Genomic DNA, 27,114 nt, shown 5'->3' with positions numbered 1-27,114 from the left:
TTAGACGCTTCCATATTTATATTCTTGAATTTAACAATATCTGTACAAAATGTATTCTAATTATTCGTGCAAGTATCCTTGGAGAAACGCATATATATATAATTATATATATAAATTCAGCTTATTCATTGTCAGATCCGTATCTTCTTCTTTTCAGTTGAATTCACCTAATTAATCATTGTTATTAAGAAATATATATAGATACTATTTCAGTTGGCATTCAGCCAATCTTGCTTCTAAGAAAACCCCATCGGTTCATAAATTTATTTGTACACTCTTCTCCCGCGTAACCGCGTTAGATTTGAATCTTCAAACAAATTGTTTATGCAAGCCAAAAGGAATGTTTAAGAAGATCTAAGTTGATTATTTTAAATTAAGTCGGTCTAAAGGAATGTTTCAGAACCGGATTGGACATCAACTCGGTAAAGTTTCGGGTTAATGGTTTACTGGTCGAACCGATGATTCAACCAGTTCAATTGCTGATTTATTTATATACCTACGTATATGAGATATGAAAATTATTATAAAATAATCATATATTTTATATAATATTTGTTTCATACATACATATTAAATAATATAAAAAAAGTATTTATAAATATATTTCAAATTTTAACATTTAAATAAAGTAATAATACTGATTTTATTAAAAAAGATTGAATGTTTTTAAGGTGGATAAAGCTTCTATTTTGTTCAATAATTTGTAAAAATAATAAATTATATCTTAATAAAAATACAAAACTTTAACAAAAATAATGAAAATTAGAATAAAAATAAAATAGTGATCATTATTACTTTGAAGAGAATTAAACACACAAATATATATAGTTTGATTTAAGCACAGCTGACGTTATAGTCATATATACATAATTTGTTTTCTTAGAATATCTAATATTTTGAGGACTTATGTGTACATTTCATAGAATAAAATATATTCTAGCATATATAGAATCTACTTTACTTTACATGCGATGGTGTATGTCAGTAAGGATGTGAGAAGCTAGCCAATACAATTTCTTCTCTCATATTTAATGCAAGCAAAAAGTTGTACGAAAGTAAACCAGCATAAAAACCGGGCTTTTAAAACTGAGCTACTCATTTTTTTTATCAAAAACTGGTCCATTAAACCGATTTTTAACGGTTCAATGACAGAAGTGGTCTCCTAATCGAACCAAACCGAAAAGGGCTCCGATTTCGGTTTAATCCGATTCGGTGGAGGTTTAATTGAAGATAACAAATTAATTTGCATAGATTTTGAACTTGTAAGTAATTCTCCATACAGAGTAATTTTCCATTACAGTACTAACCAATAACATAACCGGAGCACATAATGTTGGTACCATTCCCCCTTTCTTAACTATTTTGGTACCATTCCCCCTTTCTAAATTGTGTCCTAGAGCACATAATGTTCTTCTGGTTTCGGCTTTATGTCGGTATACCCTCGTGCAGCACATAAGGTCTCCACTCTCCGGTATTGGAGTAAATATTTTAACTGAGCAGTTTCGATGGGCTTCATGCATGCAGCACGGACTTTAGAATCAAAACCGCATTGCATATAAATATAATTGTAGCGTTGCATGAAGCCGAACAAAACTACTCTGTGAAAATCTTATTCACCAACATGCATGATATATATCTATAAAATTGACTTCATATCTCATAATATGCGAAACATAATCATCAATTATTCCACGACCTAGCTAGTCCATAAGACCATTAGTGTCCAACTAATAGCAAGACTAAATACCAATTATAATAACATCACATCTAATTATATAATTTCATTGATCAATTCACACTCACTAGTGGAAAATATGGAATCAGGATCGGTTATATACGTATATTAGTATCGGAATACAACCGATCCTGATCAAGACGATACTGATACTACACAAATCTGGATCGGTTGTTTAATACAACCGATCCTAATATCATTAATCTAGATCGGTTATATTAAAAAACCGATCCTAATAGTTGATTATCAGGATCGGTTGTTTTAAACAACCGATCTTGATTCCTTTTTTTTTTTGGCTGCAGAACCAACATTAGGATTGGTTGTATTAAACAACCGATCCTGATTCCTTTTTTTTTTTTTTTTTGCAAAACCCACATTTTGTGAAACCACCAATATTTCATATCAGGATAAAAAGATATTACACAGGATTATTATCAAAGAAACCACCAATATTTCATAGCACAACTATAAAAAAAAACTGAGTTTTACATCAGTACATAATTTCAAAACCAGAGCACAACATAGAAAAATAAGAAAAAGCATGGATTCAAAGCCTTGCGTACCAACAATTTTAATCCCTCCAGTACCGCATCACCTCTATCAACCCTAAAAAATGGATGACATTATTAGTTAGATTTAATGGTATGCAAAGTCACTTAGATTTATCAAAAGATTAAATGGTACAAGCTGGTAGATGATATATGTAATCGCTGATGTACTGGTACATATACCACCTATGTCTTAGTTCAAAGTACCAGTAAGCTTCAATTATGTTGATTTACAATATATTAAAACAAATGTACTAAGTATAGGAATTAAGGGTAATATACTCAGAGGCCAAAACTCATGAAAAATTAAATCTAACGAAAGTATGAACAAACTATGAAATTTTACATGTTTTTGGCTTCTCGTTCATATGTCCCCAATTTATAAAATAAATAAAACGAAAATAACAAGGCCAAAACTACAAAAAAAAAAAAAAAAAAAAAAACTCAAAGGGCAGTAACAAAATTAATCAAAATAAAGTAAAAACAAGTATAAAAAATTAACTGAGCTGTATGACTACATTCTCTTAATATCATACGCTTAATTCGGGGAAATGAGAAGAAATGAAGGTAGAGAGTTATTACTGAGCTGAGAGAGGGCACCAAGGAAGCTAGCGCAACATTGTCGAACTCCATTTCTATGAGGTCTACCATACAGCTTGCTAGGGTTAGCTGCTTTGCGCGTAGATGGATGGCAAGTGAGGTGGGCAGCTGGCTACGCTAGGTGGTAACAGAGGAGAGAGATCAGATCGCGCAGAGAAAAGAGAGGCTAGGGTTTTTCCGAAAGAGAAAAAAGAAAAGAGAGGTGCGAAATGAAACCCTAGGCAGCGCCAAATAAGAATCCATTTACGATAATTGATCCTAAAATTATTAGGATCGGTTCTTTACGATAATTGATCCTAAAATTATTAGGGTCGGTTATTTCAAATAACTGATCCTAATGACCAACTATCAGGATCGGTTGTTATAAAGAATCGATCCTAATTTATGAACTATTAGGATCGGTTTTTTGTTAGAACCGATTCTGATACTATCAGGATCGGTTTTTTTGAAACATCTAATCCTAATATGTGTTACATTAGGATCGGTTATTTGTAAAAACCGATCATGATAGTATTAGAATTGGTTCTAACAAAAAACCGATCCTAATAGTTCATAAATTAGGATCGGTTGACCATAAAACCCGATCTGAATAGTTTATAGGATCGGTTTTTTTAAGAAAACCGATCCAGATAGATATTAGAATCGGTTGTTTCATATAGCCGATTCAGATAGGTCGATCCTGATTCCAGGTTTTCCACTAGTGACTACTTGATGATTCATTTAACAAGTGGTGTTTTATTGAAATAATACAAAATTTATTCATTAGTACATAAACTAATACAAAATCTACATAATTAATTTGTAAGACATGTACACCAAAATTTAAATACATATGACTAACATTTATATTGTATAACAAAACAGACAACATATTGTATATACAACATTTACATCAATCCGACAAGAATAAAAGCAAAGGAAAAACAAACATAATTAAAAAGCATTCGGCGATCAGCTCAAAATGAGTGCCACGGTAGTGTGGACGAACAAGGTTGTAGGATCTCCGAGGAGGGCTGAAATTATGGCACCTAAAACGATCTTTGCGTATTTTATGAAGATTTTGAACTTTCTTTCACACTGCGTCATGGTCTGTCGAAGTGCAATCTCCAGATTCATATTCGCCTTGCCGTTTTTGGAGGTCATCCTGCACGATATCAGGCGAGCCATCGAATCCTCTCTCAAATCAGATAACATATTTATCATGCACTTTATATGAAGGTGATAGTTCTCGCGCTCTGCAGCATAAGACCATACATTATCAGTTGATTCATTACCCACCTCCACACTCCTTTCATGACAATAGCCACACTCGAATGTGGTTTTTGATTGAAGCACCATCATCGCACCACTTTCGCCGCAGATGATTTGCTTCGGCAGGTTGATACAACATGGATGCAAATTGTTCTTTCCATCCAGGCTATGGTAGTAATATCCATTCACATTCATTCCACAAGCATTACACAAAACATTTGTGTGCACCTTCTTGTTATGTTTATAATAGGAAGTATTGTGTAAACAAGAGAAAGCAAAGGTCGACATGGGAAAGAATTGGTGGCATGTGAATTTACGAGGAGACTTGCATTCTGCATGTAGGAGGAAGGAGCAAGAAGCATTTCCGCATGCATAGTGCAGCCCGAAGCTTTCCATTTTGCAGCCAGAACAGCAATAGATGGTCCCATTATCCTTTGGATGAAGCTCATGACCAGGTTTATGTCTGTGAACCATGCAATCGTCATGACCCTCTTCGAGCTTGTGCAGAGGTTCTGCGCCCAATTCAACAAATCTGCATGATTTAAACATGAGGCTTGATACCATCAGTTATTTTATATGCACAAGCAAACAATTAAAAATAATTGAGAGGATTCAATTTTGAGAAAAGATGTCAGAAAGACAAGAAAGGGATACAAACTGCATATTTCATGGGTCTATTTTTTGCTTTTACAAAGTCTGAAACTTATACAGGTACCTGTGTTGATGGATGGATCATGTAATAACATGAGATGGATTCTAAAGTTGGACCAGGTTAGTAATTTTGGTCTGTATTTTTTTTTTTTGTGTGTGTGTAAATGTTTTGGAACTTTTGATATTATATTTCCTTGTAGCATTTGATTTTTTTTGTAACAACATCAAACCTGGTTATGCTGCTGCTAGAAGGGCCAAGGATAGAATGAGAATTCTTGATCTGATAAATATGAACAGAGCTCTTATTGCCATGTTGTGGTGGAGATTTTGATCTCCTAACATCACAGGGTGGTGGAAATTGTTCCTTTCTGTCAAGTCTGGGTCTCTGCTGGAGACACATTTGGTTTTTTCTCTTCATCTCCCTCGAACACTTAAAACAACTCCTCGGTAGCTTCTCTAGCGCAAGAAGCACAGGTTCTTTTGTTCCATCATTTCCGTATACAAATCCCGTCTCAACTCCTGCACAACTTGGATGCATGGATCCCTTGCACTTTTTGCAGAAACAGAGGAGTTGCTGATCTCCAGTCTCTTCGCATATGTCGCAGTTGAACTTGAACCCTTGGTTGACCACATAACGAGATAGCTCTTGGGATCGCTTATCCTAGTTGGTTTAAGCTTGTAGCTAGACATTGATCTGTCATTGTTATAATTAAAAAAAAATGTTTATAGCTATACAATACATAAGATGGTGACAGAAGAGAGAAAAAATAAAACAGGGGCAGAGCGAAAGCAATCATTAAAGAAAAACAGAGGGCGATTATAACAGAAAATGTACGTATGTATGGATATGATTTTTCAGCTGAATAAAGAAAAACAGAGGACAATTATAGAAAAAACCCAATTTAAACATCCCGTATTATATGTATGCATTCAGGTTTCATAAACTTTTCAACTTAATCATTTGAATGAAATTACGAAAAATTCTTTGACTTATTGATTGTCTAATAAACAGAGCAGGTGAAAACATATTCAGTTAAGAGAAGTCTGTTTGTATAGTATACAGCAAAATGAATAGAGGTACCAGCAACACCAACTTCATTAAAGTTCTAAGTATAAAGAATAGGGGTGTTCATTGGGTCCAATTTAGTCGGTTTTGTACCGAACTAAATTAGTTTGGACCAAACGGTTCGATTTTTTTAGTTTAATGGCTCGGTTGGGTTTGGAAATTTTCAAAACAGGAATAACTAAACCGATCAAACTTTTATATATTATGAATTTGGTCCGAAATGCCACAGTTTATTTCTTATTACCTAATTGCTTTAAATACTTCGGTTTATTTCTTAATATCCCGGTTTATTTTTTAATACCCCGGTTTATTTCTTAATATACTTCGGTTTATTATAAATCAATTGCTTTAAATAAATAAATTAATATATTTCGGTTTGAACCAAACAAAGTGAAATAAAACTTTGGTTCGGTTCGGTTCGGTTCTATTTTTAAAACCGAATTATAAATTTGGTTTACCTAGTTCAACCTAATAATGAAAATGAAAATGAAGAAAAGAAAGTGAAGAAGAGTCACCTTGTCAACGGAGATATTATTTGCACGGATGTAATTTGTAAAGACTAATTGAAGAGAGATTGCTAACTGGGCTTGAATATGAGGGTGTGGTGAAATAGTTAGCGTATTTATAGATAACAAGGTACTATAGCACAAAGAGCGGTTAGACATTTATATATATTAATTTATTCCGTCCCTAATCCCTATGGCAAATTGGCAATAGGAAGGGAGCTGGACATGTGTTGGAAGTTACTTGCGATCAATCTAATTTGAAAATCATAATATTTATATGATTGAATTTAACAACATCTGTACAAATTACAAAATGTATATCTCATTCCTACAAGTATCCTTGTACAAATTAACGCATATATATATATAAATTCAGCTTAATCATTGTCAGATGCGTATCTTCTTCTTTTCAGTTGAATTCACCTAATCATTAATGTTATTAAGAAATATATATAGATACTATTTCAGTTGGCATTCAGCAAATTAATACCTGCTTAATTTCTAAGAAAACCCCATCGATCGGTTCATAAATTTATGTGTACACTCTTCTCCCGCGTAACCGCGTTAGATATGAATCTTCAAAGAAATTGTACTGTGCTGCGTCCAAAATCAGGAATGTTTTAGAAGATCTTAAGTTGATTATTTTAAATTAAGTTGGTCTAAACTATTTTGGTTCGGTGGAGATTTTTTTACTTGTAATTCTCCATACCGAGTAATTTTAATTTCCATTACAGTACTGATCAATAGCATAATTAACCAACAATTAATGTTGTTGTAATATTAAGTTGGAATTACATAAATTTAAATTAAAAATATTCAAAAAGATATAATATTAATTTGAATATATATATTTTTATCATGAAATCTCAATAAATTTTTGTCATAATACTTCCAACTCTTTTCATATTCGTCGCATATATACTTAACTTCTTTTTTGAGTAAAAGTTGGAGGTCAAGCCATCCAATTGTTTAATACCCTTATTATTACAACAAATAATTTTCTCATTTTAGGTTTTGAATCCATAACCTCTCACATAGAGATAATGTGTCTTTACCACTAGATCAAAAGCTAGTTCTTGTTTGCATACTCAACTTAAAATAGAGAGAATTATTATTAATTGCGATGATAGCTCAAAAAATGTGAAAATAATTTTGCAAAAAAAGTATGACTTTGCTTTTGTATTTTCAGCTCATATTTGTAGTGAAAAACACAAAATCAGTATTTAAAGAATGTAAGATAAACTAATTAGGAGAAAACTAATTATGAGAATGTAGCTAGGGAAATAAAAATGCAGCATGTTTAACCGAAATAGAGGAAGAGATTGGCTCGTTTTCTATTCCATTACAAAAGGGAATAGCAAAAGGAAGTCTCATTTCTTTTCATATGAAATAACTAATTATTTTGCAAACAATAAATCAATAGCCATACTAAATGAGGCGATAATTTGGATCTTGCTTTTCATATGAAATAACTAATTATTTTTTCATCAGAGAAATTTTCATTTTTTTTTTCAAATTGAAGTGCCATTACATAAATATTTTACATTTTACGCCGGAAACAAGATCCAACTATGCACAAGCTAGATATATTAATTGCAAATATATATATAAAAAAAAAAAGTTCTGACCAACTGACAATGATCAAAATGAAAAGGAATAAAATAGTAAAAGAGAAGGAGAATCACAGAAATGTCCCATCAAGGAACGGATAAATTTTGTACTAAGAAGAAATTATTAATCGAACTAACAGATTCGAAATTATTAGAAAATTTCAACAAAAAAAAGGAAAGTTTCACAAAATCCAGCCTCGATTGTAAACTTCCAACTAAACTTCCAAAGTTCAGCATTTATATATGAGTGATGCTTCTATGGATATAAGGACCTATTTGTAAAATGAACATATTTTTATTTTTAAAGTTCAAATAGTCGATCCGAACCGTTCATCTTGTTCTCCATATTAATATGTGCTTGGAGACCAAATTTTACATTTTTCTGAATTTTTTTACTATTTATTAAGATGGGTACAAAAAATATCAAATTCAAACCATTGAATTTTGTACCCATCTTAATAAATAGTAAAAAAATTCCGAAAAATGTAAAATTTGGTCTCCAACCACATATTAATATGGATAACAAAATGAACGGTTCAGATCGACTGTTTGAACTTTGAAAATAAAAATATGTTCATTTTACAAATAGATCCTTATGTCCATAGAAGCCTTTGCCTTTATATATATCTAAGTGCTCAAAGTCTAGTCTTTTAGTTAAGAAATTTATTAGAGCTCCCTTGCCCTCCTGTCCATAGGCTATATGCCCATCTCCAGAGCATTAACGTCCCTATACAAATTCACAACATTAGTTTACAAATTGCCTCCACATTTAATGAATATTATAGTATAACCATGTGTAATATAGGCTTGATACAATTGTAGAAATTAATATTTTTGTCAAAAATAAATAATTTGTACATGAGATGTACTTTGGTTGAGTAGCGGCCATTTTTATTAATACCCTTAAAAAAAGAAAATTTTAAAAATGCCCTCCGATTTGATTTTTTTTTTTTTAATACCCCGACTGCCTGAGCCTGGAGTGGCCCAAAACACCAAGCAGACCGCCCCCTGTAGGGGCGGGTCACTCCTCTAACATACCACCTCCCCCCCCTCCCACGGGCGGTCCATTTTTTTTTTTTATTAGAGATCCTAGTATTTGATTTAAATAATTTTGTGAATAAAAAGTTTTATTGTTTAAAGTGTATGCCAAAAAATAAGATATTTGATATATTTATGAAGTGATGTCGTAACTCTTTAAAACTTTGATTTTATTTGTCAGTTAGATATCGCAAATCTAAATATAACAGTAATTAAGAACTTGACTTTTATTCAAAAAATTTCAAGCTCTGACAACTTGTTGATCTTCTTCTCTTTATTTATGGTACTAAAACAGTAGTTTAGAGCTACTAAAATATGTTCAAATCTCAAATTAGATCTCTGTCCATGCGCAAAGCACCCTAGACAGACCTCTGGTATGGTACCAAGTCCAAACTCCGCAGCCAAGCACTAGGCAAAGGCCACTGGTATAGTGCAATGCACTAAAAATATCAAATTTGACATCTGCTATTAAATTAGCAAGTTTAGACTAATATAGGAACCAAACTACAAAAGTGATTATACCAACATGTAGAGCATTCAAAAATACACAAAATTGACACAAATTTCAATTTATTTGGATTTTTCTACAGTTAGTTATGAATTTTCAAAGTTTAGTTTTCGAAAAAACTTTAAACAGCAATAACTTTGGCTACGAGAGTCAGATTCGCGCATATGAGCACTTTCCGGAAAGAGGAGGACAAGACGGATCCAAGTTTATTCGTCCGTGGGGGGGCGGTCTGATAGAGGAGCGACCCGCCCCTGCAGGGGGCGGTCGGGTAGGGATGTGGCCTGCCTCTGTAACCAGCGGTCCTCTTGGTTTTTGGGCCACCCGTAGGCCCAGCGGTCGGGGCATTTTTTTTTTTTAAAAAAAAAACAAATCGGAGGACATTTTTAAATTTTTCTTTTTTTAAAAGGTATTAAAAAAAATGGCCGGGTTGAGTAGTATATATACGTACCCTTGATTTTCATACTATTGCGGTTAACTTAGATGAGTTAGATATTTATTATTGATGTTGGATGTGGTAAAATATGTATGATAATTCTTTATCCTTTAAAAAAAAAATAACATATAAATAAAAAGGCAAATTAAAAGTCAATCCAATTTGGCTATATATATAATGTAGTGACAACTTAGAATTAATTATTTTAGATTTAAAAAGATAATTGTTAAAGAAAGAAATAGTTATCATGAATGAACTAATGTACATACTTGATATATATTGATGCACTTATAACTCCATTAATATTATTGATGTACGTATAATATAATGATTTGTTAATTTTTTTCTGATATCTTATTACAATATTGAGAAAATATATGTAAAATTATGAGTACAGTTACTAGAGATTTGTTTTTGAGTGAGTCTATGGTACTATGCATATCACGGGTTGTTACCATGCTACGGCTCTATATTCGAGTTTTCAAATCCTAACGGTCAATCCGAACCGTTCATCTTGTTCTCCATATTAATATGTGTTTGGAGACCAAATTTTACATTTTTTTGAAATTTTTTTACTATTTTTTTAGATATTTAGAAAATCACTTGATCTGAAAATTCTGGACCATCCAAAAACAGTGATTTTTTATGGCTCAAATTTTCTGAAAAACAATGATTTCAATAATTCGAAAAAAAAATAGTAAAAAGATTGTGTGTGGTTAAGAAACTGTGGCTAAAAGAGAGATAGGGGCAGAGCAAAAGCCATTTAAACATTAAAGGCATGAGGCTTGAAGAAATTATGAAAATGGTGACAGACAAAAAGATGCGAGGCACGCTGAGACATGAAAAACATAAGGTATTTCAACATGTTATGTCTTTAAATTATAACAGAGAATGTCGAGAAATTATTCTTCAACTGATCAACAAAGAGAAAAAGAGACAATTGTAAAACAAGCCTAGCTACAAATCGTGTCCTATATAAATGGTAATCATGTTTGAAAATATTTTCAGTTGAATCATATTTGTATGAAATTATGAAAAATTAATTCTTGGGGCTTCTTGGAGTAATAATCAAGGTTTAAGGATAATAGCTAGCGATAATTTAATACATAAAACAATGCTGGAGCTAGCGATAAATAGAACTCAGCGCTTAAGCTGAAGTACGTGCTGAACGACCGATAGCATGCAATAACACTTTCGTTGTGAAGCTCCTCGGCAGTTTCCCTGAGTGAAAAGGCCAATTCAAATACAAGTTTCTGTACGCGGGAGAATTAACATTCTAAAATAATTAATATATATATATATTAACCCTGAGAACAGTCCACGTCCACGACCACGAGACTGCAACAAAGCGCCACGCGTTTCTCATCTCTTTGTTTCCGACCAACAGCCAACAGCAAATTCGTGCCTTCTTTCCAGATGGATGGTATATAAATTGAAATTTTCCAGCTTGAAAGGAATTGCTCAGGTCAATCGTCAATGGAGCTTGCCCAACTTGAAGGAGTATATATATATCAATCACAGATTTTTAGTTACAACTTGTCAAATAGGTTTCGTCTCATTTTCCGGGCTGTCTCCAGTGAGTTTCTTATTTACAACAATTTATTTTTGGTAAATAATCGATTGATTTTGAAAATTATTTGCTCTTGGGTTGAATATGTAAGTTGATTTTTGGTCCGTTTTGTCTTTTAAGTTTTCGCTAATTCACCAATTGTCACTACTGAGTCTCTTTCATTACGTATACCCGCGGTTCTCTTTTCTATATGCCACTCAATGTTTTAAATTAGCTAGCTTTTAATCCCTCAAATTGACTTTAAAATTATGACACCAGCAGTAAAAATAAATTAAAATATTGATCGATCGAAGAGACGAAGAGTGTTGTTTTGAAGAGTATAGATTCATAAAAAAGAGATTGTTCTGCATTGATTAAAAGAGTGATGTATATTTAATTATTGAGTAGAACTAAATTATTTGTCTTCTATACTGTTCCATCCTCTGGTTTTATTTCTCTCCAGTCTTATTATCTTTTATAGACTTCCAAGTTTTTATCTTTTCCGTTCATTAATTGTTAGGATTTCTTAAGAAGAGGTCAGAAACATAATTTTATGAAGAAACTTAATTATATTTGTTGACTTCATATTACATGAAGTACAAATGATTCTTCCTAAAATACTTTACATACTAAAATACTAAAAACATCTTCCTTATGTTGGTCCCAAAGCTACTTAGACGAGGTAAATATGACATTAATTTTTAAACTTTTAATCTATGTTATAAGTCCGTAGTGTGTCTTACAGTTATTATCGGCAAAAACTCGAATAACTTAGTCCTAAACTAAAATATAAGATAATAAAATAAAAAGTAGAGTTTAGAGATACTTGACACAGGAGTTGTTTACGGAATTCGGCACTAACGCTTATGTCTCCGGGGCCCGCAACCTTCCAGATGGTGCGTCTTTATTTACCCAATGAAAAAGGAGTACAAGGTGGAACCAATGAGCCCTTACAATATTCTAGGAAGTCACACGGCCCGAGCACGGAATCGGCTCACGAGCAACTAAAGGCTCAAGGATAACAAAGTGAGCAACTAAGGCTCAGAAGTAAAAGGTTGATCTCGCAGGATCACTCTAAGAGTATGTGTATTGGTTAAATAAGCTTGAGATTGATTGTGAATATCTAAGTTTAAGTGCACAAGCAACAACGGCTTTCTCTAGATCTAAAAATTCAAAATATTAAAGTTGGAGGCAGCTAGAGTAATCCTCCAAACATTGGTATTGCTTCTATTTATAGAGAGATTATAAAAATGAAGTAATTTGGCCCTATCGTTATAACGGTTCATGGATCATTGTAATGGTAGGTTAACTTACGCTAGTTTGGAGCATTGGAAACCATAATGGTAGATTTTATGTATAACGGTCCTGGACTATTATAACGGTTCTCACAACGGAAATTCTCTGGAACACCGACCGTTGGGTGACGGTACCAACTGATTTAATCTGTCACACGCTGGTAGAGGATTTATTTATTCTGTTACAACGGTTCCTGGACTGTTGTAATGGTAGGCCTCACTTAGTTCATTCTCAAGCTTATTTTACCAATTTTATAAATTAATTATCCTAATTTTGAGATTATGCTTCTATTGTCCAATGTCTTGTGTTTCATGACTACATCCTTGATGTTGTATGACAGTTTATTAATTCATCCTTAATGTGTAATTATTGAATCTTTTGTTATCATGAACCTGCACAATATCTCAAGAAGAAAAACTGTAAAATACAATTAATATATGTTTTGCAAATCTAGTCAAACAGACAAGTAAATTACAGCACAAGCCAACACCTTAATATAGTATGTCAAATTTGAATTTGCTTTTTTTAACATTCTGTTAAATCAAGACTGATGTAACTACATGATGAGATGAGAGACATACACAACAATCCTCTCCTTTATTTGAAATCTCATTCTAAAGCAAAACTCCAAAATAAACCTCTAGAAAACATCATCAACTTGAATTTTAACTAAATTAGCATAGTCTGAAGAATTATCATTTTGGTGTGCCTTCTGTTTATTCTTGAGCTTGAAAAGGTTGGCCTTGATACGCCTTTCTTCCTACAATAGTTGCGAATTAGGTTTCTGTGTTTATAGCTCGAATAGGTCGGTGATCAAGTCAAATTCTTCCCCTTTTCTCTTCCTTTATCGACAATCAAACTAACATCTTCATGGCCATTCCCAGCCCTTAACAAATCACTATCTATTGATGTCCACCTTGTTACCAATTCTCTCCATGTAATTGAGAAGTGCGATATAGTCTAAAATATAGACCTTAACGGATGTACCTTATGTCATCTTGAAAGAAAGACACCTCTACTTCAAACGCAACCGATCAATGACCCATTTTTGCATATAGATCCCATCTAATTTCTTCCAAGTATCAGTTGTTGTAGTCTCTGAAGGATTTCTTGAAGAGTCGAATCACTCAAACATAACTGAATAGTTGAAGAGTCGTAGTGCATTTGATTGGAATCGCGGCTCACAAGGATTCTTCACGCAATCCATACTGAAGGTCAACAATAGGGCTGGCAACGAGCCGGCTCGGCCCGAGCTAGACTAAGCTCATGGCTCGCTCGTTTTAGCAACGAGCGAGTCGTGAGCGAGCTAACATTTGGACTCGAGCTAAAAAAGTGGCTCATGGCTTGCTTGCTTTGACAATGAGCGAGCCGAACACTACTACAGAATAAGTGATTATACACGGACATAAACAAGCGAGCTACACGGATTTCCCGCCGCGTAGGCTGTCACGGTTTAGAAATCCTTGTATATATACACACGGATATTTACCGCGTACAATTACCGAATAGCTACACGGATTATTACATACACAGCCGTTTACAAATACTTGACACTGGCGCTCTCCATAACCGAGCTTCACGGATTATTACATAAAAAACCGTGTACAATTAGATTTCTACACGGTTATTTATCTAAATATCCGTGTAGCTCTCTTATTTTTTAATTTTGTTTAATATTGAAATATCTTTCTACACGGATATATAAATAAATATCCGTGTAGCTCTCTTATTTTTTAATATTTTTTTAATATATAATTTTATGTATTAATTTTCTTCTTTATTTTTTTAATGTGGAAACACCTTTCTACACGGATGTATAATTAAATATCCGTGTACCTCTCTTATTTTTTAATATTTTTTAATATTGAATGACCTTTCTACACGGATGTATAATTAAATATCCGTGTAGCTCTCTTATTTTTTAATATTTTTTTAATATATAATTTTATGTATTAATTTTCTTCTTTATTTTTTTAATGTGGAAACACCTTTCTACACGGATGTATAATTAAATATCCGTGTACCTCTCTTATTTTTTAATATTTTTTAATATTGAATGACCTTTCTACACGGATGTATAATTAAATATCCGTGTAGCTCTCTTATTTTTTAATATTTTTTTAATATATAATTTTATGTATTAATTTTCTTCTTTATTTTTTTAATGTGGAAACACCTTTCTACACGGATGTATAATTAAATATCAGTGTACCTCTCTTATTTTTTAATATTTTTTAATATTGAATGACCTTTCTACACAGATGTATAATTAAATATCCGTGTAGCTCTCTTATTTTTTAATATTTTTTAAATATATTATTTTATGTATTAATTTTCTTCTTTTTTTTTAATGTGGAAACACCTTTCTACACGGATGTATAATTAAATATCCGTGTAGCTCTCTTATTTTTTAATATTTTTTAAATATATTATTTTATGTATTAATTTTCTTCTTTATTTTTTTAATGTGGAAACACCTTTCTACACGGATGTATAATTAAAATCCGTGTACCCCTCTTATTTTTTAATATTTTTTTTATATTGAATGATCTTTGTACACGGATGTATAATTAAATATCCGTGTAGCTCTCTTATTTTTTAATATTTTTTTAATATATAATTTTATGTATTAATTTTCTTCTTTATTTTTTTAATTTGGAAAAACCTTTGTACACGGATAAATTTTAAAATGTCCGTGTATAATTGAACTACTTTTTTTTTTTTAAATTTTGCTTTTTTTTGGCTAGCCTCCAGTTTTGCCAGCCATTTAAAATCAGATCAATTCCAGAACAGAGAATTTCCAAAATAAGAATACCAAAACCGGTAAATTTTCGAAATTTCCAAATTATATAAAAAATTAATACAAAATTCATGTACACTGAATTATACAAAGATCATACAAATCCATATTCTGGTTTACAAAATTCTTTTATAAAAAAATCTGCCCACATACATCTAAAGTGATCTAACTGCTCCTTGGAGTAACTCTTTGAATCTGGTGAATACTACAAAAAATTCGAAACATGCAAGTTACAAAAATACGGCAACTACATCTCTGTTTTGCTTTATAGAAATAAATTATTGCAATTATAACAATGCAACTAATAAAACAAGTTTAGAGGAAATCAATATTAATTGTATGGACAAGTCAAGGCAAAACATATGAATTACATACCGGATATGCTGGCCATTTGAATTGTATGCTCTCAACAAAGTGAAACATAAAAATCATCGTGTAATAACCGCACTCCCAACCGCCAATCTGTTGCGGGCACTGATATTTACATTCAGCAGCCTATGTCAGAATGACAATAAATTTTTGAACCCAAAAATATGAAATTATAAAATTATAGTGTGCTCACCTCCTTCCAGAGCCCATTCATTTTATTTCTGCTCTTACCCGTGCTCTGCACTCCACCCTCTTTAAGATATTGCCGAAAAGCCCTTACAAAATTGAGTGACTGTAATTAGCAATTCCACAATTATAAAAAAAAAATCAAACCAAGTGATATTTAGATAACTTACTTAATTATAACAGTCATGACTCTTTTAGACTGCTGAGTGGTGATGGATTTGTCGGGCCGCCTTGAATCCATGACATAAATCATATTTTCAAGTGGCACAATCACCAACAAACACCAGTGGGAGCTGTGGGGGGAGAAGAATTGTAGTACTTTAGCATAAAATTAGTGACATATATATTTCAGCATGTAATGGTGACACAACTGTTTGCTATGGTTCATTGTGTAATTGTTTAACTGAAAATATAAACAATTAAGGGTTACAAGTAACCTACTTTTGGTGGTATGGCAGGAGAAGAAATTTCTTTTGATCCCCACGAGCATGATGCATCGCTTTACGCAAGTAGTCGACACAATCATCCTCATACCATTCCAACATGTTTCCATTAATTCTGCCGGGGTCCAAAAGTGCACACAAGTTCACATTACCTTTCGATGCGGTCTCACGGCATTTCTGGACTAGGAACCTGAAAAATCATTATTTTACATTAGAGTATATATATTTGAGTGCTATACACATGATATAAATAATTGATTGGTCACTAACATGAGGAAAACGGTGATGACTCCCACATCGAGCCATTTATCGCTTGACGAGGCGCCCTGTAGAAAGTCGTTGAATTCTGTGAAAGGCAGCACGACCTCCCTGCCATCGTGTAGAAACATACCGGGGGGGACACTGAAGGTAACAGCCGTCATGTCCTTGGGTGCCTTGATCAAGTGGGCGTGGAGAGTCTGCAACTGACCAGGCAAACGGCTAACCTCTTCTGCTGTGAGCCCCGTACGGTCTAGTGGCGCATCCACTGGCGCATCTACTGGCGCATCCACTGGCGCATCCACTGGCGCATCCACTGGCGCATCTACTGGCGCATCCACTGGCGCATCAGGCACTTCTGGCGCAACAGACACCAAGTATAATTCCATGTCCCGTACCGGTGACAACGCTTCATCCTCATTGATTGTCTCACCTCTTCGTATCTGTATCAAATGTTGTATATGTCTTTTTCAAGTATTTGAAAAGAATGATTTGAATAAGATATCCCATTAATTTGGAGTTTACGTACATTGTCCAAAATAATTTGATTTTTCGGCCATTGGACTGTCGAATAGCGGGCATCATCAAGCACCACCATTTCATCGACAGGGACAGGAAGAGGTATTCTCACAGCCCAATCCTGCGTGATCTTCTCAATCGCTACGCGGAGATAGTTGGGCCTCAACTGATCACCGGCTGCAGGAGGATATACAGTGCCCTTAGCAATGGTCAGAGGAGTAGTACCGAAATACATGACGAGGTCGCATGCTGTGGCCTCCTGCAATAATTATCAGCAATTAGTTGTCTTTAGAATGAAATAATATTGTCTAGCGAATTAACCGCGAGAATCAACAATACCTTTCGATTATGAACAAGTAGTGGTTACCTTTAGATTGTCCAAGCCGCCTATCACTTCGGTCCCGGATGCCTGACTGCTTCGCCGAATTCCCGGAGAAACGGGAGGTCGGTCCTCGGATGGCTGCCTAATTTGGTGCATTTGGTTCACCATCCTTGATTCCAGCTCAGCCAGCTTCTGGTTGTACTCCATTGAAAGCTCCTCGCGTACCTCCTGGCGCACCTGCGCCAACCTTGATTCCATCTCGTCTTTGTTGACCTTGGCACGAGGTCTTCTCCGGGGTTTTGCTCCATTGAATTCCTCCTTCCAGCCCGTGTAGACCCCTCTGCCCCTAACTCGACCGGTGTGTTCTGGATTCGGGAGCGCCAAGGACAAGGAATCTTCTTGACTTGCGACAGTCCGGGCACCAGAATTGACCTCCTCCACCTCCAACTGTTAATTAAAAAATTGGTTATAACAAAACACTAAGTAATGTACACAGAGTTATGATTTTGTTTGAATGACACAGTTATAACAAAAGGCTCTTACCATTTTATGAGCAACGGGCTCCACGTCTTTTGGGAGTACTATCCGCCCCTCAAGGGTTACCTCAGATCTTCCCATGAGCCAATCTTGGCCCCTAGGATTTTTTATCTTAACCACGGGTGAGTCAGACTGTTGGTTTTTCAAAATAACTTTTGCCCATTCTTTCGACTTACCCTCGTAACCACCTGACCCTAATTTGTGCGGGTACTTGTTCATTTTGGCGATCTTCCTGCCCTTCTCACTTTTTTTCTTCGAACATCAAAGTAAATCCATTACTTAAGGAAGATGGGTACAGATTGAGAAAGAACAAAAACTAAGAGCATCTCCAATCCAGCAATTGAAATTAATTGCTAATTTGTGCGGTTATGAAATTAATTCCAACAATTGCTAAATAAGCAATAGCCGTACAACCCAGCAATTACAGAAACAATTGACGCATCAGCATAAGCAATCCATAAGCAATCACTGTTGGAGATGCTCTAATGAGTTACCTAAATTTACATACCTTGAATTCTTCTGTTTTCTTCAAAGCTTGGAACTCCTCCCACACCTCTTGTGTCAGCCAAGGATACACTGGCAACGGATCTTTCCCTTGATCCATGTAAAGTGTTTTCAACCTGCTCTTGAATTGCTTCCAAGCTTCATTCATTATCTTCAAAGACACTCCCTTTATCTTGTCTTTTGGGTCGTCCACGATGTTCCACTGGTCCTGATTGACAACGAAACTACTGCATGTAAGTTCATCTACTCCAAAAAAAAAATTAGAATTGTTAGGTACTTTACCTTCACAATGTTCCACCATTGGTCCTTGTCCTTCTTTTGATCAAACTGATCCCAGCGCTCGACCAGGATAGATGCATGTTTCTTCACCGTGGAGGCGCAAAAATTTGAGTACTTTGCCCGATTATCACCCGTCGCACAGCCGTTCTTGTGGAATTCGATTGGCAATATTTCCTTCTGCTCAGTGATCTTCTTGCACATTGTCGGACCTCTTTTCCTTTTTTCAGGCCGAGCCTGCGAGACCTCTTCTTCCATGACAGCTACATTCTCTCCTTCTACATTATCCATCACAGCTACATTCTCTACATTATCCTCACCTGAATGTGTCATCGTTCTTTCTACAATCTACCGAGCGAGCGAGAGGAGCTTAGAGGTTCACCAACTACAGGAGGACAGAGCGAAACACCAACAGTGGCAGCACCAAGAGAGAGGAACCACGGAAAGAGAGAGGAGGAGACGTGTGGGTTTAGGGTTAAGAGGAGACGAAGGGATTTTGAAAAGAAAGTGACCAGGCCGACCCAGCGCGCATTTTATTTCGCGCAAACCATTTATACACGGATATTTAATTAAACATCCGTGAAGGAAGACATTTCTAGACGGTTATTTCATTAATAATCCGTGTATAAATTCTATGCGTTCGCGGAAACAAATTCGCGCCTTGGGAAGTTCGAAATGTAAAGACATATTTTTATTTTTTTTTTAAATTTTTAAACTTAATTTGCATCTAAACTCAAATATTTATAAATAATAAAATTTCAGAGTTTGAAGCGACGTCGTTCCGACTTCCATTAGATAATTATTTAAAAAGCACATTTTCAGTTTAAATAGCAAATCTTTTAACTTTCTACACGGATGTTTAAGTAAAAAACCGTTTAGAAATGATAGAGAATGTCTCCACGGATATTTCATTAAACGTCCGTGTGCAAATATTTATTAATTTAAAATTCTTAGAAGACGAAACGGCTCTTCAAAATTCTATATGAAACTAGTTCGATCAAGATATTTATATAAATTTTATTTGCAAGTAGAAATGGCCGCAGTCCCTCCGGCCGGCAGTGCTCACCCCTCAAATGTGCCGTGGCCATTGCCCTCCGGCTACGTCCCGCCCGAAGAGGTTGATGTTAATTTCGAACTCCCCCCCGGTTTCGAAGTCCCTCCTGGCTATCTCAGGCCTCCTCCCAACTACAGGAGGACATGGCCGTGGCCGCCTTCAAATGTGCCACGCCGAAGTCCAAGGGGGCATCCACCACCAAAGCCGTACATAAGGAGGGGCGATCGCTGGATCAGGCCAAAGAGCCCCTGGATTAGGAGGAGGCCGGGGTCGCGCCAGGGCCTTTATGAAGGCATGTTTCATTAATTTAGCTATTTTTTTTTGTTTTCTTCTTCTGTATTTTCTTTAATCAGTTTTTTTGTGTTATATGATGTATTAGCCAGGATCCTTTTTGATGTAATATATTTTGTTTAATTTAATCAACATTTTGTTTTCTATAAATTTTTCTTTTTTGTTAAATAAATGATGCTATCTAAATAATTAATAATGTTAATATGTTATAGATATAAATTAACGTGTTAAATTAAAGTGTTAAAATACCTTTCTACATGGATATTCAATTGAAGTGTTAAAATACCTTTATATTAATAATCTCATATTTATATTAATATTTAAGTAAAGATTCATAAAATATAAACAGACAAAATATAAACAATTAAAATATAGACAAATGAAATATAAATTATTTAATATTAAAAATAAAAATAATCTATTTCTTGGTTTTATTTGAAGATTAATCTTTTTTGTCTTTATTGCTTTCTTGATCTTCTTCATTTTTTTTCTGCTTCTTCCTCGCCCTTCTCTTCTCCTCGTCTTCCTCTTCTCCTTCCTCCTCATCATCTTCTCCAGCAGCCTCTTCCTCTTCCTCCTCTTCCTCTCCCTCCTCTTCTTCTTCATCATCGTCGTCTTCGTCATCATCTTCTTCTTCTTGGTCATCGTTCTCGCACCTAGGGCAGATCCATGAATTGTATCTCGGATCTCTGCTGCCTTGGTAAGTATTTGAGCAGACGCATAACGGGTGGTATGAGTCTTGACAGTGGTTGCAATGGAACAACCACTCATATTTTCCGACCTCTTGGCACACTGTGCACTGTATGCCTCCAGTGGGTAAGTCGTTTTGTGAGTCGTCTGAGTCTGAACCTTCAGTTTGCTGGAAGAACTCACTCTCAGAACTATTTGAATCGTTAGAGTTTGAGTAGTCATTGTTATTTTGTGAGTCATCGGATGAGTAGGGATCCATTTTTCCTGGGAACAAATTAAAGAAGTAAGTTCAAAAGAAATGTACAATTCAGATTGTTTTGTAATGGAGTTTCTCGGATTATATAGAATTATGAAGTTGTTTTGATCGTCTTCTCAGATAATTACATAGAAAGGCAACTATTCGAATTCCGCGCTTCAAAATAAATGCAACATTTTACAAGATTCATGCATAACGGACGTCTTAATTAAAATAACTATTTCTACACGGACGTTTGATTAAACGTCCGTGTACGATTCTTTCTAATAGTTTTGGTCAATAAATATGGCTCTAATTACTAAAGGGTTAGGGAATGAATATGGTGCCCTTTCAATTTTCTTTTATTTAATAGTCATAAGTTCCAACGATGCAAAAGCCTGCTCATAATTAATACATGTAAAAGAGTAAAAACTAATTAATAAAGAGTAGGGCTAAAAGTCCGTGTGGAATACCTTTCTACACGGATTTGTAGTTAAAAGTCCGTGTGAAAAACCTTTCTACACGGAGTTTTAATTAAAAATCCGTTTAGAAAGGTTTTCCAAACGGATTAAAGGTCCGTGTGGAAAACCTTTCTAAACGGATTTTTGTTGGTACTTACATAAATAATAAGTTGCCTTTATTTTTTTATTCTTAAATGATGCACTTAATATGTCAACTAGAAAAAAAACACTACATATAAACAATGATACGAAATCATAATATTGAACAACAGATCATACAAAACCATATTAAATAGTAAGAATAAATGCAAAATTTCATAATATGGAGCGTAGTTTCCTTTTCCAGTTTAAATAATAAATGTAAAAACTTAAGGATAAATGCAAAATGGCTGCGAACATTTAGAAAGGTTTTTAAACATTTTAAAATATTCAAAAAAAGAAATACATAGCTAAAAGAGAGCTACACGGACATTTAACTACATGTCCGTGTAGAAAAGCAATTTGTCATTAAAACTCTTCTTAAGGGAAAAGGGGGCTGTTCGATGGGTTCTCTCACCATCGGTTCTGCTTATCAGATATCTATATTCATAAAATTTATATTTAAAAGGAATAAATAAACAAATAAAATGTAAAATACAAAAACACAGTAAAATATTATCGATCGGTTTACAGTCATCCAAAGATCTCATCAGTAATGCAAATAAACTATGCTTATCTATTCGGCTATTCATCTCTGAAATATTATAAAAGAAATAAATATTATAAATTGTTTTTTTCTGGAATATAAATATGAAATTGTTCACGGTTAAACGAAATAAATATTATACATTGGTTTTTTTTTTCCTTTTTTTCTTTTTTTCCACTGTTTGAACATTTTCCCATAGTCCTTCACTGTGGTCAGATCTCATGTAATTTGCTTCGTCTTGTTCTTCAGTAGTTGTTGCTATCTCAGCTTGCACATCGGCACAAAATGGAGGTATCTCATCGAACTGGTCGTACTCTTCTTCGTCGATTACGTTTTCTATCCCAACAATCCTTCTTTTTCCGGGTAAGACGATGCTCCACCTAGCATCACTCGGGTCAGTGACATAAAAGACTTGGGTTGCTTGCTTGGCGAGTATGAACGGATCATCAACATACCCGACTCTGTTAAAATCTACCATTGTGAACCCGTCGTTATCAACTTTAACGCCACGGTCTTCGACCCATTGACACCGAAACAAGGGAATGCTGAGGTGAGCATTGTAAACGAGCTCCCAAATTTCTTCAATAACACCGTAATATGACTTTGATGCCATTACAGGCCGGGCATCCCCTGATCTACTGAATTCTTGAGACGTCGCCACCAACGTCACCCCACTATTTTGCATGGTGCTCTTATCACTTTGTAATTTAGTGTAAAATGTATATCCATTAATCTCGTATCCTTGGAATGTTCTAACAACCATTTGGGGTCCTTGGCCCAGCCATCTAACCGTTTCACTTACGGGCGACATTTCGGAGTGTGACTTCACTCTTTCTTTCAGCCATCCTATGAAACAACGGTTATGCTCGTCAGTAATCCACTTCTGACTTCTCGTGTAGTTCTGTTGTCGAAGGATTGCCATGTGCTCATCTATATAGGGAGTGACATCTGCCATGTGTTGTAGTACAATAAAATGTGCCTTTAACAGTTCATCTCTATCAGCAAGTATGGCTTTCAACCCAATAGTCCCTACTCCTTGGAGCCTTCCCTCGTATCGAGATGTTGGAACGCCAATAGGACCAACACCGGTCATGTAGTTGGTGCAAAACTCAATCACCTCTTCCGTGGAATATCCTTCTACGATGCTACCTTCGGGCCGATGTCGGTTCCTTACGTAACTTTTCAAAATACCCATGAATCTCTCGAATGGATACATATACCGCAGGAACACGGGACCACAAATCTTAATTTCCCTCACAAGGTGAACAACAAGGTGAACCATAACATCGAAAAAAGATGGCGGAAAATACATCTCAAGATGGCAAAGAGTAACGACGACCTCCTTTTGCAGAGAGTCCAATTTTAGCGGGTCTATCACTTTGGAATTAATTGCATTGAAGAAAAAACAAAGCTTCGTGATGGCTTGCCGAACGGGCTTTGGTAAAATTCCTCGGATTGCAACAGGAATCATATGTGTCATTAAAACATGACAGTCGTGGGATTTCGGACCAATCAATTTCATGTCCTTCATGGACACAAGCTTCTTAATATTCGAAGAATACCCTGATGGGACTTTAATACTATGAAGGCATTTACAGAAGCTTGTTTTCTCGGTCTTCGACATTGTGCACATTACGGGAGGTAGGTATGTCTTTTGCTTCCCTTTATCCTGCGGTGCAAGCTTGGGTCTTATTTTCATTTCCACCATGTCTTTTCGAGCATTGATACAGTCTTTAGTCTTCCCCGGAATATTCAACAATGTGCCGATCAGACTGTCGCAGACATTTTTCTCAATATGCATGACATCTAGGCAGTGTCTCACTTCTAAATATTCCCAGTACGGTAGCTCCCAAAATATGGACTTCTTTTTCCAAATATTTTTCGGTGGTGCTTTGGCACATTTTCCGAAAACAACTTTAAGATTTTTAACCAGCAGGAAGACACCATTCCCGTCTAACGGACGACGTGCCACTCCAAGCTCAGTGTTCCCGTTGAATTCTTTCTTCTTCTTACGGTATGAGTGATTAATAGGAAGAAACCTACGGTGCCCCATGAAAACATTCTTTTTACAATTTTTCAACCTCAGCACCTGCGTGTCATCTTCACAGATAGGGCACGCTTTTGCTCCTTTAGTACTATAGCCCGATAAATTTTCGTACGCGGGAAAATCGTTTATGGTGCAAAATACCATGGCCCGCAGCTCAAATTGCTCTTTACCGTACGCATCCCACACCCGGACGCCATCCCTCCACAATTTTTGGAGGTCCTCAATTAATGGTGCGAGATATACATCTATGTCATTTCCGGGTTGTCTGGGTCCTTGGATTAGTAATGACATCATTATATACCTGCGTTTCATGCACAACCAAAGAGGAAGATTGTAAATGCATATAAGAACTGGCCAAGTACTGTGCCGACTGCTCATGTTTCCAAACGGACTCATTCCGTCTGTGCTCAACCCTAGCCTAAGGTTTCTTGATTCGCCACCAAATTCTGTGAAATCTCTATCAATGTTTCTCCACTGAGGAGAATCAGCTGGGTGTCTTAGTTTACCGTCCCTTTTGCGCTCGTCTTCATGCCAACGCAATAATTTCGCATCTTTGGGATTTGCAAATAACCGTTTGAATCTCGGTATTATCGGAAAATACCACACCGACTTAGCCGGAGCCCGACCCTTGTTTCCTTCATCGTTACCATCGTCAGTGTCCTGGTTCTTACGTCTGTACCGTGCAACACCGCATTTAGGACAAACATGCATGGCCTCGTACTCTCCACGGTACAATACACAGTCATTCGGACAGGCATGTATTTTTTCGACCTTCAAGCCCATTGGACAGATCAACTTCTTCGCCTGATATATTGTACAGGGTAACTCGTTGTTATCTGGGAGCATTTCTCGTAAGAGCTCTAATAAGGACGTGAAACTCTTGTCGCTCCAACCATTGTCTGCTTTTAAGTTCAACAATTTCAACACAGCTGACAGTTTTGAAAATTTGGTACACCCGGGATATAACGGCCTTTTGGATTCATTAGACATATACTGAAATTTTTTATAATTTTTATCACTAATTTCATCTTCCACATCACGTAACATGTCTTCTAGATTTTCAATAAAATCGTATTCTGCATTTTCATCAATATTCACACAATCATCCTCGTTGTAATTAAGTTCAAGTAGATTATCAAAATTTTCGACATTCTCAAAATCATCGTTGGAATGAAGCTCAAAATTATCGTCAACTTCTACATTAATATCAACATTGTCTTCCAAAACAAAATTTCTATTGGTAGCACTACATTCCCCAATTTTCTCACCATGCATAAACCAACATGTATATCTCTTCTGAAATCCCCGACAAATCAAATGAGCTCTAATTTCTTCCAAGTCCCCAAATCTTTTAAAATTGCTACAATCTCTACAAGGACACAAGATGTCGTTATCCTTTGTCTTCGCTCTATAACTCTCGGCACATTTTATGAACTCATCAACGCGAGCCAAATATTCTGCAGTATCACGTCGCAATTCGTACATCCAACTTCGATCCATCTGTAAATTAAATTAAAATAATGATTCCAATTAGTCATGGTGGTCGAGCAACATACATTGTTACAAATTCTTGGCTTACAAACGGGCCGGTTTACAATCGTAACCCACTCCTTGAATATTATGCCTCATATGTGAACACATTAATTCGCGGGATTTAATTAGTGTTTAAGAAAAATTCGACAGCATTTCCCCTTAACTCCCCAAGTATGCGTAAACCACATACTCGTAGGAGCAATAAGGAGAAATGCTGACGAATTTTTCTCAAACACTAATTAAATCCCGCTAATTAATGTGTTCACATCCTAAATGAGACACAATATTCAAAGAGCAGTCCCAAACGGGGGACTATCCAAAATTAATCCCTATTAGATTAATTTTGAACGGGCATGGACCTAAAAGCATCAATAGGTCGGTTATTGGACCACAATACACTAATTATTTACATTACCTTAACAGATCAAGCATGCATGCATTAATAAATAATTGACCTAAATAATTAAGCAATAATAAGTACCGGAAAATTAGCGAGAGAAAAGAGGAAGACTAACCCTAGCAAGATAGAGAGGAGAAATGCAAATTAACTTCAAAGATCTCAGCTTCGGTCTCGATCCTTCTGCGCAGAAATCAGACCAACAGATAGAGAGAGAGAGTAATTGATCAAAACGGCGCTGGAAGAAGGCCTTTTTGTAACCCTAAACCTTTCTACACGGACATTTATCTATAAAGCCGTGTAGAAAGTCGAGAGAGCTACACGGACTTTTATATAAACAGCCGTGTATAATTATTTTTTAACTCTTTTTAATTAAAAGAAACAACCTTTTTTAATTCTACCTTTCTACACGGCTCTTTATTAAATGTCCGTTTAGCATTGTATTTTTTTTTTGTTTTTTTTTTATGTTTTTCAGATAGCAAAACAAACAATTTCCAAAAAAGAGGAAGACATTTAAAATCCTGAATTCCAAAACATATATAGCAATTTGAACAAAAAATTCATGTACATTAATTTATACAAAAATTACAAATTCTTATTGAGCATTAATTACAAAAGTTAAATCCATATAAACTAAAAAATTCTATCAAGGACTGGAAGAGGTGGATATATGAAGGACCCTCAGAATCGGATGGAGAGTCAGATGAAGACGATCT

General features: G+C 35.1%; 3 protein-coding genes across 3 annotated transcripts; all 3 read right to left on the bottom strand.

Annotated features, from left to right (window-relative positions):
- Positions 1-3,823: 3,823 nt before the first annotated feature.
- On the bottom strand, positions 3,824-5,445 carry LOC144559780 (uncharacterized). The gene is made up of 2 exons (XM_078308898.1): positions 5,016-5,445; positions 3,824-4,666 (listed from the first exon to the last, which is right to left on the bottom strand). Exons 1-2 carry the CDS (start codon positions 5,321-5,323, stop codon positions 3,835-3,837), a joined length of 1,140 nt encoding a protein of 379 aa, XP_078165024.1. The 5' UTR covers positions 5,324-5,445; the 3' UTR covers positions 3,824-3,834.
- An 11,262-nt stretch (positions 5,446-16,707) lies between these two features.
- Positions 16,708-17,269, bottom strand: LOC144559024 (uncharacterized). Its single transcript, XM_078307930.1, has 2 exons — positions 16,860-17,269; positions 16,708-16,771 (listed from the first exon to the last, which is right to left on the bottom strand). Exons 1-2 carry the CDS (start codon positions 17,234-17,236, stop codon positions 16,756-16,758), a joined length of 393 nt encoding a protein of 130 aa, XP_078164056.1. The 5' UTR covers positions 17,237-17,269; the 3' UTR covers positions 16,708-16,755.
- Positions 17,270-20,190: 2,921 nt separating this feature from the next.
- On the bottom strand, positions 20,191-25,458 carry LOC144559966 (uncharacterized). The gene is made up of 4 exons (XM_078309130.1): positions 24,511-25,458; positions 22,629-24,426; positions 21,007-21,304; positions 20,191-20,341 (listed from the first exon to the last, which is right to left on the bottom strand). The coding sequence occupies exons 1-4, from the start codon at positions 25,456-25,458 to the stop codon at positions 20,191-20,193; spliced, it is 3,195 nt and encodes a 1,064-aa protein (XP_078165256.1).
- Between the last annotated feature and the right edge of the window lie 1,656 nt (positions 25,459-27,114).

The sequence above is a fragment of the Carex rostrata genome, chromosome 9, assembly GCF_964058835.1.
Source record: "Carex rostrata chromosome 9, lpCarRost1.2, whole genome shotgun sequence".
Classification (NCBI taxonomy): domain Eukaryota; kingdom Viridiplantae; phylum Streptophyta; class Magnoliopsida; order Poales; family Cyperaceae; genus Carex; species Carex rostrata.
The sequence above is the reverse complement of the archived record's forward strand: the minus strand, read 5'-3'. Positions and strand labels throughout refer to the sequence as shown.